The following is a 17,684-nucleotide window of genomic DNA, read 5'->3' as shown; positions in this document are numbered from 1 at the left end:
CTGAGAAAAGTCCTGAAAATGGGTCCAGATAAAATTTCAGGTATCAGTGTGTCCATTCTGCATGTCAGGTGACATGTAAAATGTCTTCTTTGCAAAACAGAAATGTTTTGCTACAATATTGATGAAGCATATACTGTCCTTATCACTGGAAATTTCACTCAGGGAAACAAAGGGACAATTGGTTGTTCTCACAAAGCCACAAAGTTGCTTGTCTGAGAGCATCTTGTAATCTGAGACCAAGCTGTTCCCTGTCTGCCATCCCTGCAGTGCCTCCCGCCTGATGCTCTGCCTAGACAGGAGCAGTGGGCATTGCTTCAGGCTCAGCAGTGGTCACTTCCAGCACTTGTGCTGCTTCTGATGCACAGCTCTAGAACAGGTTCTACAGTTTCTTTCATGCCTCATATGTGAAGCAAGAGGATACCAGGAGCTTCTTTTTTTCATTAAATGTGTTTTCTCCCCATTGTGGTGCTGGCAGTGAAGCTGTTGGGACAGCATAAAATGACCATGGGAGTGGAGCTGGGCGTGTTGGGAGCACTGCAGCACCCCAGTATCACAAGTGAAATTGTTCTTTACCAAGCTCCTTGGAGAAAACAGCTGGACAATGTTCACAGATCTGTAGTGCTCAAAACCAGAAAAAAATCAGATAATTTGATCTCATCCCTTTTATATCTCTGTCTATTCTATATTACTTTTATACATCTTTACTAAATGATCCTTTTCTAACTATACCATAGCATATATTTGCTGTGAAATATTTCTCCCTCAACAGTTTGTAGCTCTCATTTGCAGATGTCTGAGATTATTCCAGGAATTAATCATCTGCTTTAAAAAAAAAAATAAAGAGCATCAAGCTGATTGCTAATTTTATTTTTCCTGGCTTCAGTTTCCAATCATTAGAAGTTCTCCACCTTATTTTGTTAGATTAAAGAGCCCTTTGCTTCCCAGTAATATTTCCCCATGAACCTTACATGAATTTTTCTAATCAAGTTGCCTCTTCATCTTCTTTTTAATAAGCTTAGCAGATTGAAATCTTAAACTCCCTTACTATAAATCATTGTCTCTGCTCCTCAGACTGTTTTTGGAGCCTTTTTTTGTTCATCTTCTCCAATTTTTTGTTCACGTGCTTTGTAAAACAGACTCCAGAGTCATGTGTGGTATGTCTGAGGAAAGGAAACATGGACAGGTTAAATGATGCTCCTGTGCTGGCTTTGTGAATCACACTCTCCTTTCCTGCTGTGTTCATGTTCAGGGGCAGCATGGCTATTAAGCCATTTAAGAGGTACTGTTTCTCTCCTTTTTGACTGCTCCGCTGGGTTAATGTTTGGATAGAGAGATAAAGGCAGATTCCAGAGTAATGTTACTTTTTTCATAGGGTTGCTCTTTTGCTTTGGGCCAAGAGAAACAAGTAAGACGGACAGAGCAGGGGAGTGAGTGAAAAAATGACTCTTTTTCCAGTAAAATTCACGTACTCTGATTTCAGTATAATATATTTAACTGAAAAGGAAAAGACATTTTCTAGCTGGAATATCCCAATATTTCCTTGTCTGCTCTGGCCAACCATCCTGGGCCAGCACTGCTTGGTATGCAGGATTACTCGCTCTCCAGGGCAGCCTTCCCCAGCAGCCAGGCTCCCCTGCAGAGCTGCCTCTGCTTCCCTCCACCTCCCTCACTGCTGGTACAAAACACCTGAAGTAGATTGGCACAGATTTTGCAGAAGGGCTCCCAAAGCAATGTCTGGTACTGTAGGGACTACAAAAGATGCAGATCTTTTTGTAAAGGAAGAGGATCCAGTACAGAAGTCCCTTGCCAGGACTTTCATCAAAATCCTTTTGAGCATGCTTTGCCTTTTTTCTCCATCTTTTCTTTCTGCTTCAGCTTTGCTGCACTTATGATCTTATTTCTAAAATAACCAGGAGCAAACCCTTCTTTTTAAAATAGCTTCCCAGTCCTGCAGGCAGAGGACACATGGGTCGGACTTTGATCTCTTTATTAATCTACTAAAGAGGATGTGTGAAAAATCTGGGTTACTCTGGGCATTAGCCAGAACCTTTGAGAAAAAATGCCCCCATTGAAACAGATTATTATTGAGAGTTAATAGCTTTCATACTTGGTGAGAACTTCTCCTGGTGCCATTCCCACATTTGGTTTGGTTGGGAAGGCTGCGGAGGTGGGCAAAAGGCATGCAAGGGTTTTGAAATCCCAGAAGTGCTCAGAAAATAAGGCAGAAGTTGTCATTTGCAGTAGGTACAATCAGATCCAGGGGGAAAAATAGATACAGAGAGGCTATAATAATGAAGAGAGTTCCCAGTTTGTAATTCCTGTGTGGCTAGAAATGCTGTACCCACAACTGCTTTAAAAAAAAAAAAGAAAAAAAAAGGCACAATCAGTAGAGTGAAATGGTACCATCAGCTGTTGTTGTTCTGAAATACATGGAGAATGTATTCCTACAGTAGATCTTCCTGCAAGGTTTTATGAAAGTTTGAGATAGTTACATCTGCTACAACCACAAATTTGTGCTTTTTGTTTGTTTTTCTTACCCATTTGGCTGACGAGTTGAGTCTGTGCATATCCAAGGTATAGCACAAAGTTCACTCAGTGCACTGATGTCGTATTTTGCTGTGCTTCTGAGACCAATGGGTAAGGTGGATATACAGCCACTAAAGGGATACCAGTAGCAGCCCAGATTCCTAAAAGTTGAACAGTATGGCTCAAGCCATGCAGGGTGGCAACAAATCCCTTTTGTCAGAGCAGCATCATGGTTTGCCCCATTGTTCTCAAGCACTTGGAGCAAGTAGGGAATGGAATGTGGCAGCAGTTTAGTCTTCAGTGGGGCTTCATGACTCCTCAGCCTGATTTTATTGCTGAGATTTGTTGCATTGTCTGGCAGTGATGGAGTGTGTTAAGCTTTGATAGAGGTTATTCATAAATGAGAGGTTTCTTTCCTGTATTTGTGCTTTTGAAGGCAGTTTGTTCCAGAGTTGTCCATTCTGTAATTTTTGTTCATCCATATAAGATTTTTTTAAAAATATTTTTTTCCCAAGCAAAAGATATTAAAGCAAGATGAATATGGATATTTCTTAAAGTAAGTAGAGGGATGTGATGGAAGACACAAAGATGGTAATAAAGCCTAGTCAGGTAAAAATGTTGGCAGATCTTATTTCATTTAATTCATAAGTGGAAGAAGATAGAGAATTTATTTGACTAAGCCTCTGGTTCAGTGTCTTGATGATATGTTTGGAAAATTGCTCTGAAATTGATGTGTAAGTGACCTTGAAGATGTCGTATTTAAGTGATAGCTCATTTTGATGTGAGGTTGTAAACCTCCCCCTTGGCCTCAAATAAAGCAAGCAAAGGAACTCAGCATTGAATTTAAGTAATTTCAAGGTAAAGAGGGAAGAAACTCTCCTCAAAACTCAAAATATAAATAGCCTGGAAGGTCAAGCACCTAATCTGAGATGTGCCTCTGTTTCAGTGCTATTAAAATGCTGCTTCACTAGGAAGTTTGCCCTTGTGGCAGCAGTTCCCCAACCCTGGTGTCAGCCTTGGGACACCTGGGGAGATGTGATAGGACTCCAGAGAAAACTCAGTCCTTATAGTGGGTGGCACTGCCAATTCGGTATGCAACATTCACCCTTGGAATCACATTGCTCCTATACATATATATATATCTGTATACTAATGCCTTCATAAATATTAATGTATTCATATATGAATATTAAAAAAATAAAATACCTTTAAAAATAATTATTTTTGTTTGAGAAGGCAGTGGCCAGACCTGAACTTGACTATTGCTTTAGTTTGTTGAACTTCCCCTCTACCTGGAGTAGATTAGGTTACTTTTATGTTTTGCAGCTTTAGGCAGGGCTGGCCAGAATTCCTGCTCGGCCAGGACACCCTTCCCAGCCTGGTGTCGAGGTCCTGCCAGTTTAAGCTGTGCTGATGGGCTGTATGTGATTTAATGGCCCTGACAGAACACAACTGCAGCTGCACTTTGCATTTAAGTCACATGAGTATCCCTCCCTATCTTTGGCTGGACCAACACCTCAGAGGTCAGAAGACTTCCAGAGTCATTAAGGTTGGAAAAGACCATCAGCTCCAGCCGTTAAAATTTGGGAGTTTCCATATGTACCTGAGCTGGGTTTCCATCCAGCTTGGCTGTGTTTGATCTAAAGCATTGCCTGGTGGTGGTTTCCTCTCTGAGCAGGAGTGGTTTACAGCCCCTCTGTGTGCTGATGCTCTGCTCACGGCAGCAGCAGCAGTGCTCCCTCATTTGGGAAGAGCCAGCAACTTGAACATGCCTCTGAAACACATGGTAGCATGTTGGGTCCAGCCTGAGCTGTAAAATGTGTATTATTTGCCTACTTATCTATTGAATGCAGATGTATTGCATTTATTGACACAGTGAATGTCCTTGTGACAATTCTAGCTGGTTGTGATGGTCATGATATCGTGTATAATATCATGGTAAAAGGTTTATTTGCAGACTAATTCAGTGTTGGAAATAACGTTGCTGAGGATTGGCTTTCTAATTCTCTTTTACTGCTTTGGGAACTCAGATGTGATATTCACCACAGAAACTGCACTTTGAGGTAACAGTAAATTTGTACCTTCAAAACATCAGTAAAAAAGAGAAAATCAGAAGTTAAGCCCTAGACAGGAATGTAACCTGCCTTTCCTTATCTGACAAGAGCTCTTCATGATATATGTTTTGTATTTCAACCAGACATAAGAATATTAGGAAGTTGTAGGTATGTATAGCCTCACAAAGTTAATATTGCTTTTGGACTCGTTCCTGGACATGATCTAATCTCCATTTAAGTCAGTGGAGATTTTTCTTCTTGCTTCAATAGGAATTGAGTTTGTGTTTTAATATGTAGTAAAGCCTACAAAATTTGTGCAATAAAATAAAAACAGGAGGGCACACTTTGCACAGTGGGGGGGCCTTAAATGAAGGCCTTGGAATAGCTTTTAATCACCAGAGTAAGGAGGCAGGTTTTCAAAGCTGCTGGCTGCGAGCCGTGGGGGGGATGAGCGATAGGTCTCCTTCATGCTCCGCTTGAGTTTGTGGCTGATGTGATGCCACCGCTGCCCACATGCAGAACTGGCCCTGGTTATTTATGGCTTGAGAAGACTTTAAAAAGGGGTCAATATAATCTGTGGTTTATTCTGATTCCCACTGGCTTCGGTGGCCCCAGTGTGCTGAATCGGTCTGGCATTGACACTCAGGTTCATGTCTTTTTGATGCTAAAACTGTTTAATCCTTTGAGTTATATTTACAATTTACCCTTTAATGATAAAATATCTCCCAAAAGATGTATGCGCTCTGCTTTCATACACACAGAACTGTTCTATGTGAAGGACCTAAATAAAAAAAACCCAAACAATTGGTTAGGTATAATGCTAGTTTTCTTGAAATCATAAATATTCTCCCTTAATTGGGTGTGAAATTCCTGTCTGCAAATCATGACATTTTGGTTGATTTTACATTCACTGGTTTGATGAATAATGGGCTTGCAATATTTTTTAAACTTTTCCTGCTTACAATAGCTCTCCACTAAGTGTCCTTCAAAAATCACATCTCTGCTCAATGCAAGGAATCTGAATTAGCTCTGACATTTGCATTTGCATTGACAAATCTTTCCATGGCTCCCCTGTGTGCCGATGTGTGAGGGAAGGATCTAGCCAGATCTTAGGGGTAGGAGCCTGGGTAGGCAGATGTAAAGCCTTCCCCCTGGTGCAGCCGGATGAGGTATGTAAGTTCTTTCTTCCCCCTCTGTATTTTACACAGAAAAAAAAAATTAAAAACTCATTATGCAACTGTTTTCTTCTCAAGCTACTTTTATTGCTTCTTTCCCAGCAAGGCAATGTAAACGAGGACCTTTGGCTGACAGCTCAGTCACAATCAAGGTGTTGTGTTTACTTCCAGGAGACTCACAGAGTCTTTGATAAAGGATCATGAATAATTAGTAGCATTTTGGAATCAGTGATTTTTCTCTTTCTTCCTTTGAGGAATGTAACAGCCCTGAGTACTTTACTGTTAGTCAGCATTCCTGACGGCCTCATTTCTGTCATTTTAATTTGGGGACAAACCAGATTCTGCTTTGTAGCTGGTTTGCACTGAGCCCTTTTGTTTGGAAGTTGGAAGAGGGAGAGGCAGATGGGGGCTCTGAGAATGTTTTTTTCTAGCATTTCATGGCAGAAACTGATGTGGCCCTTGGGCACATGGAGGGAGTTTGCTGGTATCCTGAGTCTGGAGTCAGGAAGGCGCATGTGGTACCCTTAGTGCTTCAGTCACCCTGAAGGTTATATATTTTTATAGTGACTTTAACCACTAAACCTTGCATTAACACTAGCAAGGAACTGGCTTGGGTGGGAATGGGCATATTGCACTCTGGTAGCTGGGAGTGTCTGGGAGTGTGTTACTGTAGTGTCGCTTCCATCCTGTGCTGCAGCTTGTGATGAGGGCATGTTCTGCCTTTGCTGCCTCCCATCCCTTCTGCCCGCCTCTACAGCTGCTCCTGGGCCAGGCTCTGGAAATAAGTGGGCCATTCACCTTATCTAACCTTTCCTGATTTCTCAGTCTGAGATGCACATTTGTGCAATTAGCTCATACTCCTGAAAAGGGTTGAGGAAAATAAGCAACATCTTTTGTCACTGAGATTCTTCTCAATTGATAACTGATGCAATATGTCTTCCTACAAAACTACTGCAATATTTTGAAAAGGAGAGAACTAAGTGTTTTTATGTGGCATTTCTGTGTGGTAGTTTTTGGAAGAGTAGCAGATACTTCGTAGTCAGTCTTCTTTCGCCATATCTTGTTCATCGTTTACTGAGTGTATGGCTACTTCTGCTGGCAACTTTTGTAACACGGGCTACTGAGTCACTCAGCAAAATCACATTCTATGTTAGTTTCTGCAGCTCAGCCAATAACTTGGGTAGAAGAATAGGTTCTATTGTCTTGTCTCAGTACCAAGGTGCCAGATGATGGCAGATTCTGACCTGTCCCTGACAAGCAACTGCTCCTGCTGGATATCCTCCTTGTTGAATATTTGCACTCTCCTTTTTCTGCCTTTGACTTCCAGCCATCAGACCTCAGTTTGCTTTTCTCAGCTAGATTAAAGAGCTTTGTTACTCTCTTTTGACTTTTCCATGCACAGCTTCTTACAGACCACCAAGTTATCTTTTAATCTTGCCTTGAAAAAACTAAACAGAATTGAACTCCTTTCAATGTTTGTGCAATTGAGGGTATTCATGAAGGATGATCTGACTTTTAGGAGGAACGTATGTGTGTAGCAGATATCCATGGCGATGGGCACCTATGTAAACAGCCAGGCTGACAGCTCCAGTAAACATTCTCTTAAAGAGCTGTGGCAGGTCCATCCATCACACTACCTATATACACAGTGCTGTCAAATATGTAAAGTAAACAAACAGGGGGCAAAAACGAGGCGATGAAAGAAATAATGCTTTTCTCTAATCCCTTTTTGTTTTAAGAGCCTCTCAGGTTTCTCATTGTGATAGTAAATACATGACTTTCAGATATTTTTTGGGTGGACCACATCATTTGAAGTGGTGTGGTGACAGATGTACAGCAAATCAGTGGAAGAAGAAAGAGGGAAACCCAGTTTGCCAATTGCTTCATCCTCTTTAATAGTTTCTTTAAAAAATAGATTTTTTTTTCTAACCTTCGTCCTTCATAATGCTATGTCTCATTGTGTCCAGTTGGAGGAGCAATACAGAAACCATTATCCCATTATTTTCTCAGGGAAGAGGGAAAACAAGCCTTAAAGAGAAACAAGCACACAACCTTCGCATTGCTGGCACATAGCCAAGCCCAAGGGCTGCACTTAATTTACATATAAATGTGCTAAGGATTTTTTTCAGCAACTAATGCACTCTGTTGTTATTTTTCACTTACAGTGTTTGTAATGCACATGGTGGTTGGCAAATTGCGTGGGGCATATGTACTTGGAGGAGAGCAGTGGGAAGCATATTAGTGGCACTGCTTTTGGGATTGTTGGCTGGCTTTATTTCTGAGGCTGCCCTGGGCCTCAGGTAGTGCTGGCTCCAGGCCTCCAGGGATACTGCAAAATCCAGCTGAGGGCGACATAAAGATCTGGCTCACAGATGTGTGCTTGGATTTCAGCTGTCTCATGTAAAAACAGTGTAGTGCCTCCATGGTGTAGCATCCCAGTGGATGAGAACGTCTGTTTTATCTGTCTTGTTCAGAAATGTGTCTGCGAAATCTTGGAACTTTTTTGGTTTTTAGTCCTCTTGAAATTTTCATGATTTCTGCAGTTGTTTCTTCTTAATTTTTTTAGTTCAGGCATCATTACTTTATTCACATATATCTTTTAATTGGCAAGCAGCTGTAAGAGTGCACCACAAAAACCTATCCAAGAAAAACCCTTAGAGCTGCTTCCACAGGCCTCTCCTTCTTTCTGCTCCTATAATAGCAGGAGCTATTACCTGTTAATATCTATGAGCTTTGAAGTAAGTTTTCTGAATTGATTGTGTTTTTATCCAAGGATATTCCCCTCCTTTCTCTCAGCTAAAGTGAGTGAGAGCCTGTCTGTGGACTGCCCAGGGAATATTTTGCAGCTCCTGATCTCAGCTTTGTCAGCCACTTTGCATCCATACCATAGTGATGAAAAAGTAGTGTTGATGACCAAATATCATCATTACTCTCAAGGGTTAACACCTCATGTGAAGCTGGCATTTGACAATCCTCTGGAAGGATGTCATCCACACCTGTATGGAGTGGTCCATTAAATATTTGGGCAGCTTGTGTATTCTTGTGGATACTACCTTTATATCTATATATGGGTGTACAGCAAGGAGGCATTTTGTACAGAACATTGAAGAGCATGGTAGAAGGTATTCCCAGAATGATGAAAGGATTTCCATATGGAAAACCTGAAAGTGAACAAAAGTCTTTGTATTCATCAAGCTGCTGTGTGGTGTTGACAGGTGAAACGACAAGACTTATTAAGGAAAAGGAATTAATTGTATCTGGGACCTTTTAATAAATCAAAAGTAAAAGTAAGAACCAGTGTAGCAGACCTGTTGGTAGGAGCTAATGCTTGTTCAATGATCCTTCCCTTCTGAAATACAGAAATGAAAAGTGACTGTTGCCAGGAGTTATAAAATGAAGGAATGACTCAGAAGATTGATTTATTATCACCTCAGTATCAGTGAAATTCAGCTTCATAAACATAGGTTAATCTGCTAAAACCTTCTGTGCTCTCACTGGGGGAGAACCTTATTTATTTCAAATTTTGTTTAAAGATGTAAAATAATTCTTCTCATCTTCTGAATAAATCATCATCTCTAGTATCACTAATATTCATCTTTTTTTTTCCTGATTATTTCCTATGTGGATTTATTTTATTTATTTATTTCTATGGGTTGTAATGGGCACTTCTGATCCTTGCAGTGTAATTTCTCTTCTGGGCTTGCAGGCTTTTTTCATCACACTTCACCATATATTTCACCTGTGTTTCTACAGAATCTCATTACATAGCACAGGCTGCTGCCAACAAGAATATTTAGAATACACTCTGCTTTTGTCCTCCAGTGCTGCCCTGCTCACCTAGGATGGGTGAATAATACATCTGAGTGAGAAGGACATGGATCTGAGGTTACTATGATACAACCTAAGCCCATACATGACCAGAATCAGTGCTGCTCCTTTCCCCTTCCTCTGTTATATGGCTGACCAAATGCTGGGAGCATACTTGTCAGTTCATACTAGCGTTAAAAGACATTTAAATAAAATCTAAAACTTGAAAAAAAAATTGTAATATTAAAAAAATGTATATCTCATAAGGCAAGAGCATGTGGCATCTCTGTGACTCTGTGGTTGGGTTCTGTGCTACTTTGATAACTTTTCTAAGACCTGAAGCTTAGAAGCTGCACTGTCATGGAAACAGTGCAGTCGGATCCTTAAAAAACCCCGAAAGCCAAAAAGACACTCATATCTTTTATTAGTCCTGACCTTAGAGCAGCTCTGTCCTCAATGATTAACTGGTAATTTTGTTCTAAATAGCATCAAACACATCTGAGAGTGAATTCAGGTTTCTTGTGTTCTTGTTTTGCCCTGCAATTTCTCCGTCATTTGCCATCTACTAATGACATGATTTGGTGATTTGCACACAGTCCATTTGAGTATTCCTTAAGCTTGAGATCCACTGCATTAGTGTGTCTCTCAAGATTTAATAATGCTATATTAGGAGATGAAAATGTTCTTGATACATGTGTCATAGAAGTGGTGAGGAAGTGCATTTGCTTATTTTGATGCTGGTGTGATTTTGTGTGTGGTACTGGTGTATTTGGTCCTCTGTGCACTCACAGTCAGTGCTTAAGCAGTGAAGGGTTGGACTATGCCAATACAAGCAAGTCTTAGAGTGGCAGAGTTTCTGCTTTATCACAGAAGCACAGAATGGTTTGGTTTAGAAGGGACCTGAACAGTCATCTGGTTCCAACCAGACACAAACCAGGTGTTCATGTCAGGAGGAGCATGGATTTTGAAAGCACTTCAAGCAGAAATGAGGTGGGTGGATGCCCTTCGTACCGGGACAGTTCAGGCACAGGGCTGGTAATTCAGTCCCTCTCTGTGGCTCTGAGCCAGAATCACACCAGCATCAAAATCAGAAAATGCCCTTCCTCACCACTTCCATGACACATATATCAAGAACCTTTTCATCTCCTTATACACAGACATTCTCTTTTGTTTCTTAGGACCAGGTGTAAAACCAACTGATGTTTTCTTACACCAGTAGGTAAAGTGGCCAAGCCTTTCCTTCCTCTGTGATAAAAGAGGATAGAAATATATTTGTTATATTCATTGTCTAAGGGCTACTGTGGGAGCTTTTGATTGCTTGTTATCCAGGATTTTGGCATTGTGCAATGAGTGAGCTCAATTTTAAATTTACTGCCTGTTTTCTGAACTTGGATGGATTTATTTTAAATTGCCTCCTAGGTTTTCTTCTTTAGCAAGAGCACAGGCAGGAACTAGAAAAGAAAAGCCACTTTTTTTTTTTTTTTTTTTTTTTTTGTGCAATTCATTGTCAGTGGTTGTATCTCTCCCTACTAAGGTTTATACAAGTTTGCATCACAAAGGAGAAAGTGATGGTGTTTCTTCTGTTACTCTGCCAGCTGCAGCTCTAGCAAAGAAATGGCTGTGGCATTAGGGCATTGATGAAGAACCATCCTTTTACCTTCCCTCCCTCTCAATTCGTTGGGACAAAGGATTGAGTTGTTGAGCTGAGTTCACAAAACAATTCCTGCACTCAGGCTTCTGTTTTCATTTGGTGGACAACTTGAATTTTTCTACGGGTGGAGCCTTTGTTATATGCAGAACTCTGTAGTACAGCCACATGAAAATAGATGTGATGTCTTATTGATCCTATTTGTGACATCCTCTGCTTGCTGTTTTTCTACAGGAGTTATCTACACAGCAGATATTCTTGACCGGGAGACAACCAAGTCCTACTGGTTGACGGTGTATGCGACTGATCATGGTGTTGTCCCACTCTACACTACTATTGAAGTCTACATTGAAGTGGAGGATGTGAATGACAATGCCCCTCTCACCTCTGAGCCTATCTATTACCCAGTCATCATGGAAAACTCCCCAAAGGATGTATCTGTCATTCAGATCCAAGCCCAGGACCCTGACTCCAGCACTAATGAGAAACTGACTTACCGGATTACAAGTGGAAATCCCCAGAACTTCTTTGTAATCAACCCCAAAACAGGTAACAAGACCCTGTTGCCTCAAGGCAGTGGGAGAATGCTATTTACATATTTATTGGCTTTCATCCCTTCAGGGTGCACTGGTTTGCTTTCCAAACCTCTGTTTTCTGGTGGCTTCTGTGTCTAAAGCATCTTGTATGTGTCTGAAGCATTCTGCTTTGCATCGGTGTGTGAAGGTGCTGGCAGATGATGTGCTGCAGATGTGCTGCTGCAGCAATCACTCTGCCCTGGGTCACTGAATCACTGTGGGCTGTTGCCTCTTCCCTGCGTCTGCAGGGATGAGACTTTGCTGCCCTGAGTCTGCAGAACCGTGCTAGGAAGCAGATTCAAGCTGTTGCAGGTTACATAGCAGGTTACTGCATCATTCTTTATTAGCTGGTGTAGCACAACTGGAGTGAGTGACATGATGGCTGGCCAGCACATGTAATCAGGCTCCACGTTAAAGTAGGTGGATTTAATTCTACAGCTTGCTTTACACAAAAAGACAGTTTAGGTGACCTAAACGTCCCTCTGGCCTTTAAAAAAAAAATCCATGTGTTTGCATTGATTTATAAGTGCTGGGGATGTAGTGTGTGGGTGCAGTGTGGCAGAGATGGTGATTGTTTTAAGTTAAAATACTGTTGTTAGCTGGAAGTGGAGCATGGCACCCATGCAGAGCAGCTGTGCACATGTCTGTACCCCAGGTGCCTTTGCTGAATGAGGCTGATAAAGAAATTGCGCCAGGAGATGTAGCCTGAGGTCTTGGATGGGTGGGCACCTGCTGGGTGCCTACCTGTGCTTGGCAGCTGGTGTTCCTCACTCCAGGATGTACCCAGCTTTTCTCACTCATTGGACTTCTGGGGACCCTCCAGCATGATACGGAGCTGGAGAGTCGAGGGGATCTTTCAGGGCTGATCTTTATGAAGGTAGTTCAGTTTTCACGCAATTCATACCGTGCTCCTGCTTGTTTTCATGCTCCTAGTTTTGTTCTGGGGTTTTGATTTTTTTTTTTAAGTTTATTTATATCTTCTGCAAATTTCTAAACAGCTAAAAAACTAGAAGGAATAGATATGAGAGGGAGCATTTTTAATTTTGTGTATGGAAATGATGTTCAGTAAATAGGTTTTCAACATTTGGTTGGGCATTCCTATTGCAATATGCGGCATAAGAAGGGGTCAGGATCTTTTCAGGCATAAGCCCAGGTGAAGAATTATGGAGAATGTATAATCACTGTGTTCAATCTGCTGAGCCCTAAGGCGCATATCTCACTTATTTTTAACACTTGGAATGGCCGAAGATGCTCTTCCATCTGCATCCCTTCTCCCCCTCCCCACCCCATAAATCCCATCTGGGCAAAGTAGCAGAGTTAGGACTCACAGTGTTTAATGCTTGTGCTTCCCTTCCATCAGCTCCTCCCGCAGAGCAATCTGCTCAGCACAGCCCTGCTTATCTGCCAGGGTGAGCCTGTGACAAGGACTGGAGCAGGGCATGTGGCAGCCCTGCAGCACCCTAGCCTGGTGGCACACCCTGTGGGGTTGGCTCTTTGTCCCTCTGCAGAGCAGGCGGGACACTCTTCCCTAACACTGAGATCTAATTCTCACAGTTAACACTGACTGTGGTTAATCTTCATTTGCACTGTGGGAATTGCTGTCTGAGAGCTTAAAGGTTTCAGGATGAGTAACTTCACTGCTTGGGCAACTCCCAAAGGGCCCCCCTTACACTCAGTGGGCATCCTTGCTAGTGACTGGCTGTGATTTGTTATAGAGAGGATAAATCATCCCTTTTCTATCCAATTCAGTGCCAAATGCAGAGCAGTGAGACCTGGGCAAGGTGGCCTCTTGGAGTTTGTTTTGAAAACGATGAGGCTGACGGAGAGTGTGTGTGCAGAGATCCCTTCTCCCAAAGGGGAGCGCCAGGCCTTCACATCAGAAGGCTTTCTCCTGATGGGATGCTGATGTCCAAGAAATAAAAGCATAATGGATTTTCCTAGAGAGTGCCCCTGGGGGTCTCTGACAAGGCTCCTTTCAGCCGTCTCCCTGCAGCGCACTGGTTTTCTCTAAGACAGTAATTTACACTCCAGTTGTTTTGTACAGGAGACTTCTGCACGCACAGGAGAGGTGCATAGCCTGCCAGCCCCATGCTCTTGCTGGGATTCAGCACAGCAGTAAGTCACATAGAGCGTTGCACAGCAGCCCTAAATGTGACAGCATGCTGTATAATCAAGATGAAAAGGTTTAATGTGAACCAAAGTATGCTGCGATTGCTGTATACGTGGGCTGAATGAGCATGCTCCTGCTGTCGGGGGAGAGCAGTCATTTGAGAAAGGGGATCTTTTATTTTCTGTGTCACTTCGGAAGTTTCAACACTGCCAGCAAACTGGCATCTCACTCCTGTGAGTAATCCGCTGCTGAGAGTCAACATGAAGGCAGCATCCTGCATTTTTTACATGTTTTGGTGGGAGGCAACAGAAGAGATGGGGAGTTTGCTGGAGCATAGGGATGTTCTCAGTTGTCTTTGGAGGTCAGCAGTGACCATGTTTGCCTTCCTCTGGAGCTCACTTTCAGCTGCCTTGTAGCTCATGCAGGTCAGACAGGTTTCTGGAGGCACATGGACATGTCTGATCAAGCAGGGACACAGGGAGTCCAGGTTTTGTTCCTGGTTCTAATTCAGGATCATAATTGCAGCCAATTCTTACACTCATGATTGATTATCTGGATAGCAGAAGCAACATTACTCCTTGTATGCCATGTCTGTAGATAGAAGAAACCTCTTCATAGACAAGTTGTCACTTCCTACATTTTTATAGACTGGCACAGCTCATGGTGGCTATTTTAGGCAGTCCAACTGCAAATGTATCGCGTGCATTTGGATCATTTTGAAGGCAGGCTTCAGACCTTTCAGGATTATTACCTGCTGTTTGCTCTGTGGGTTTCAGAGAGATGAAGACTTGCGCCTGCAGGAATGAAGAGCTGCTAAAAAGACACTGATAGCAAGATTTGGGCACTGAAGTCACCCTGGGCGTGCTCTCACTGGGGGCTGACTCTGCTGTGGGGGCACAAGTACATGGTGGCAAGTACCCTCCTCTTTGGGCTTGGGGTTTGTATGAGTGCTCCAGGGAAGAGGACAGGAACATGAACAGCCCGCTCATGTGTGTCAGGATTGGAAAGGTGGTGTGGGCAACCTCCCATGAAGGCCTTTTTTTCCTCACCTTGATATTTTTATTGAAATACAGCCAAGCATCAGTTTGCACCTTGGTACGCACTTTTATCTCATGAGCTGATATTCAGAGGTACAAGTACTAAGTGAATAATGAAGCACATGAGCACGTGTGAAACCATAAATCATTTACACTGGAGAACAAAGCAGCCTTGTTCTGCTAACTGGTGGCTGCTGCAGCCTAAGTGTAGCAGGTCCAAGAAAGCAAGATGGGATTTTCCTGTACAGTGGGCAAGAGGAATATATTGCAAAAGCACAGTTTTGTGAAGGGAGTAGGAAACATGTTTTTCAAAAAGTTGAGGTGACTCTAGGGGTTACATGACTACAGGGAAAGGCATTCCCCTGGGCATTTGTTTCCCAGCTGTGTATACACACAACAGCAAGGGGAGGCATTCCTGGACCCCAGCATCTTCAGCAGCTGCAAGTCAGCCAAAACCCTGATGTGGCTGCTGGGAGAGCCAGGCCTTTCCCTCATAGCTTGACTTTTGTGCTTGGGAGGGCTTAGGGTTGCTTTGGCAGAGCACAGGGTCACAGGGCTGTGCTCCTTGGCGGGTGGTGTGAGATGTGGAGGATGGCAGAGCTGCTGGGCTGACCGGCTCCCAGGAGCGCCACATTTGGCCCGAGCCAGGTCACTCTTGGGTGAGGGGCATATGGAGGGAGGTAAATAAAACAGAAGATGGAGTTAATAAAAAAACTGATTGATCAGAGCTGTAAATTCTTACTTCTATTTCATGTATATGGGCATTAATTTCACAAGGGTAACTTACTGCATTGATTTACTATGTTTCTGCGCTCTGGAAAAAACAAAATTTAATTCAAACCATTGCATTACTTTGTTTATTGTTAACGTATTTTGAACAAACTCAATAAGCATCTCTTCAGTCTGATGTAGATTACTTAAGAGATTCCTTAACTAACACGCCCAAACTAACCGACCAAATTTCACTCTTGTGCACATTCTTTTCAGTTCATTTACTCTAAAATTATGCTTGTGTGTCTGGAAAATCTGCTTACACCTTGCTTAGCCTTTTGCTGGCACCATTTAAACAGAGGCAGACCCCTGGCACCCCTGAAATAGTATTTGCTGCAGTGGTTAAGGCAGGATGCACTTGTAGGTTTAGAAATAGTGCATGTAGGTCAGTACATCTTTGCAGAGCAGCAATACTCTGCCTCTGGAAGCTGTCTCAGAACTGTCACATCTGCACCTAGATTTGGAAAGACTCTGGATATTTTCACACTGAAGTAGTATTAATATTTATATAAGCTAATACAGGGTTAGTGAGTGTCAGAATTTAATTGGTTCGAATGCTACTCTTCTCAGCAGGCTGGGCTTTGCTTTCTTTTGCACTCACAAAGCCAGCTGGCGTAGAATCCTGCTGGGTCTGAAAGCCACGTTTGCTCTGCCATACTAAAACTCTGCTTCACCCTCCTGTCATGCATCCTGATTTTTATAGCTGCTTTTCTTTGGCTTGTCCTGAGAAATCCTCACACGTCTTTGCTCTCACAGACTGAGACAAATCCAGTGGTTTGCTGCTGCTCCGCATCCTGATGGCTGCCAGCAGCGCAGATGTTGGGTACCCAGTGTGACTTTTCAGCCCAGAAATCGTAGAATCACAGAATAATGAGGTTGGCAGAGACCTCTAAGATCATCAAGTTCAACCTATGCCCTAACATCCCAACTAGACTATAGCACCAAGTGCCATGTCCAGAAAATGTACTTTGGATTTTGATGGCATTGCAGGTCAGCTCCCTCCCACTGGGTGCTCCTCCTGAAGGGTGTCTCCCTCATGGGTGTTGGCCATGGAGCTGTTTTTGGCAGCTCGTGTGTATATGATGAAAATCAGCTCTGCAGATCATGTCATAGCATTAATAGCTCAATGCTATTCAGCCTGTAAGCGTCCTTACCCTGTTGAAGAGCAGAGAGGACCTTGCAGGGGCAAAAAACATTGATTGTGGGGCTCTCCAGTTACTGGTGAATTTGAGGAATTGGTCTTCCTTTCCTTCTGTGCTCTTGAACACTGTACAAATGCTGAGTTCACCAACAGTTGCAGTGTCCAGCCTGATATATCCATCACTGATGTATGACCATAACTAATATAGAATTTTATAATGTAATTCCCCTACCACATTAGCTGGCTTCCATCCTCTGTAATTTATGTTGTATCAACACACGCTAAATGATCTACTTTCTTTGCTTTCACTTCTCTATTATTTAAAAGTGTGGCTCTTAATGACTTCTTTGTAATGCACTCACTGTTAAAAATTGAGCTTTAGAGCATTTTAAAAGCTTTAATTTCTGCTTTGGCATGCTTATTCTTTACTAGGCACCATATATCCAGGGGTCTGAGCCCAGGGTTAACAGCTGGAAAATCAAAGGACCATGGATGTTGGAGTTGCGTGCTTAATCGCAGTGGGACCTATAAGTGTGCTAGGCACTGTACAGCATATTAGACAAAGTTACTGCATTAAGGAGTTTGTCATAATAACAATAATAATAGTAATAATTAAGAAAAAAGAGGAGATGAAAAAAATTACGGAGAAGGAGGTAAATCAAGTCCATCTGCTTGCCAGGGCATGTTTATTCCCCAGAGGAAATTTTCAATTAGATCCTGAGCTTCAGCATAGCAGGGATACAAACTCTTCTTTTGACTTTGAGTCACCTCACCTCATGGTTTTTCTTTCTTTCTTTTTTTGGTTTTGGTTTGTGTTTGGGTTTTTTTTTGGGGGGGGGG

General features: G+C 42.5%; 1 protein-coding gene across 11 annotated transcripts in view; it reads left to right on the top strand.

The window, feature by feature from the left end:
* Window positions 1-17,684, top strand: part of FAT3 (FAT atypical cadherin 3) — a 399,047-nt gene that overhangs the window by 171,383 nt on the left and 209,980 nt on the right. For all 11 annotated transcript variants that reach the window (XM_031066002.1, XM_031066001.1, XM_031066003.1 and 8 more), the window contains one exon: window positions 11,445-11,759. In XM_031066002.1, the coding sequence (XP_030921862.1) occupies window positions 11,445-11,759 (315 nt within the window). The remainder of the gene's footprint in view (window positions 1-11,444; window positions 11,760-17,684) is intronic.

This window comes from Geospiza fortis, unplaced genomic scaffold (assembly GCF_000277835.1).
Source record: "Geospiza fortis unplaced genomic scaffold, GeoFor_1.0 scaffold16, whole genome shotgun sequence".
NCBI classification, from domain to species: Eukaryota; Metazoa; Chordata; class Aves; order Passeriformes; family Thraupidae; genus Geospiza; species Geospiza fortis.
This window is presented reverse-complemented; position numbering and strand designations above follow the sequence as displayed.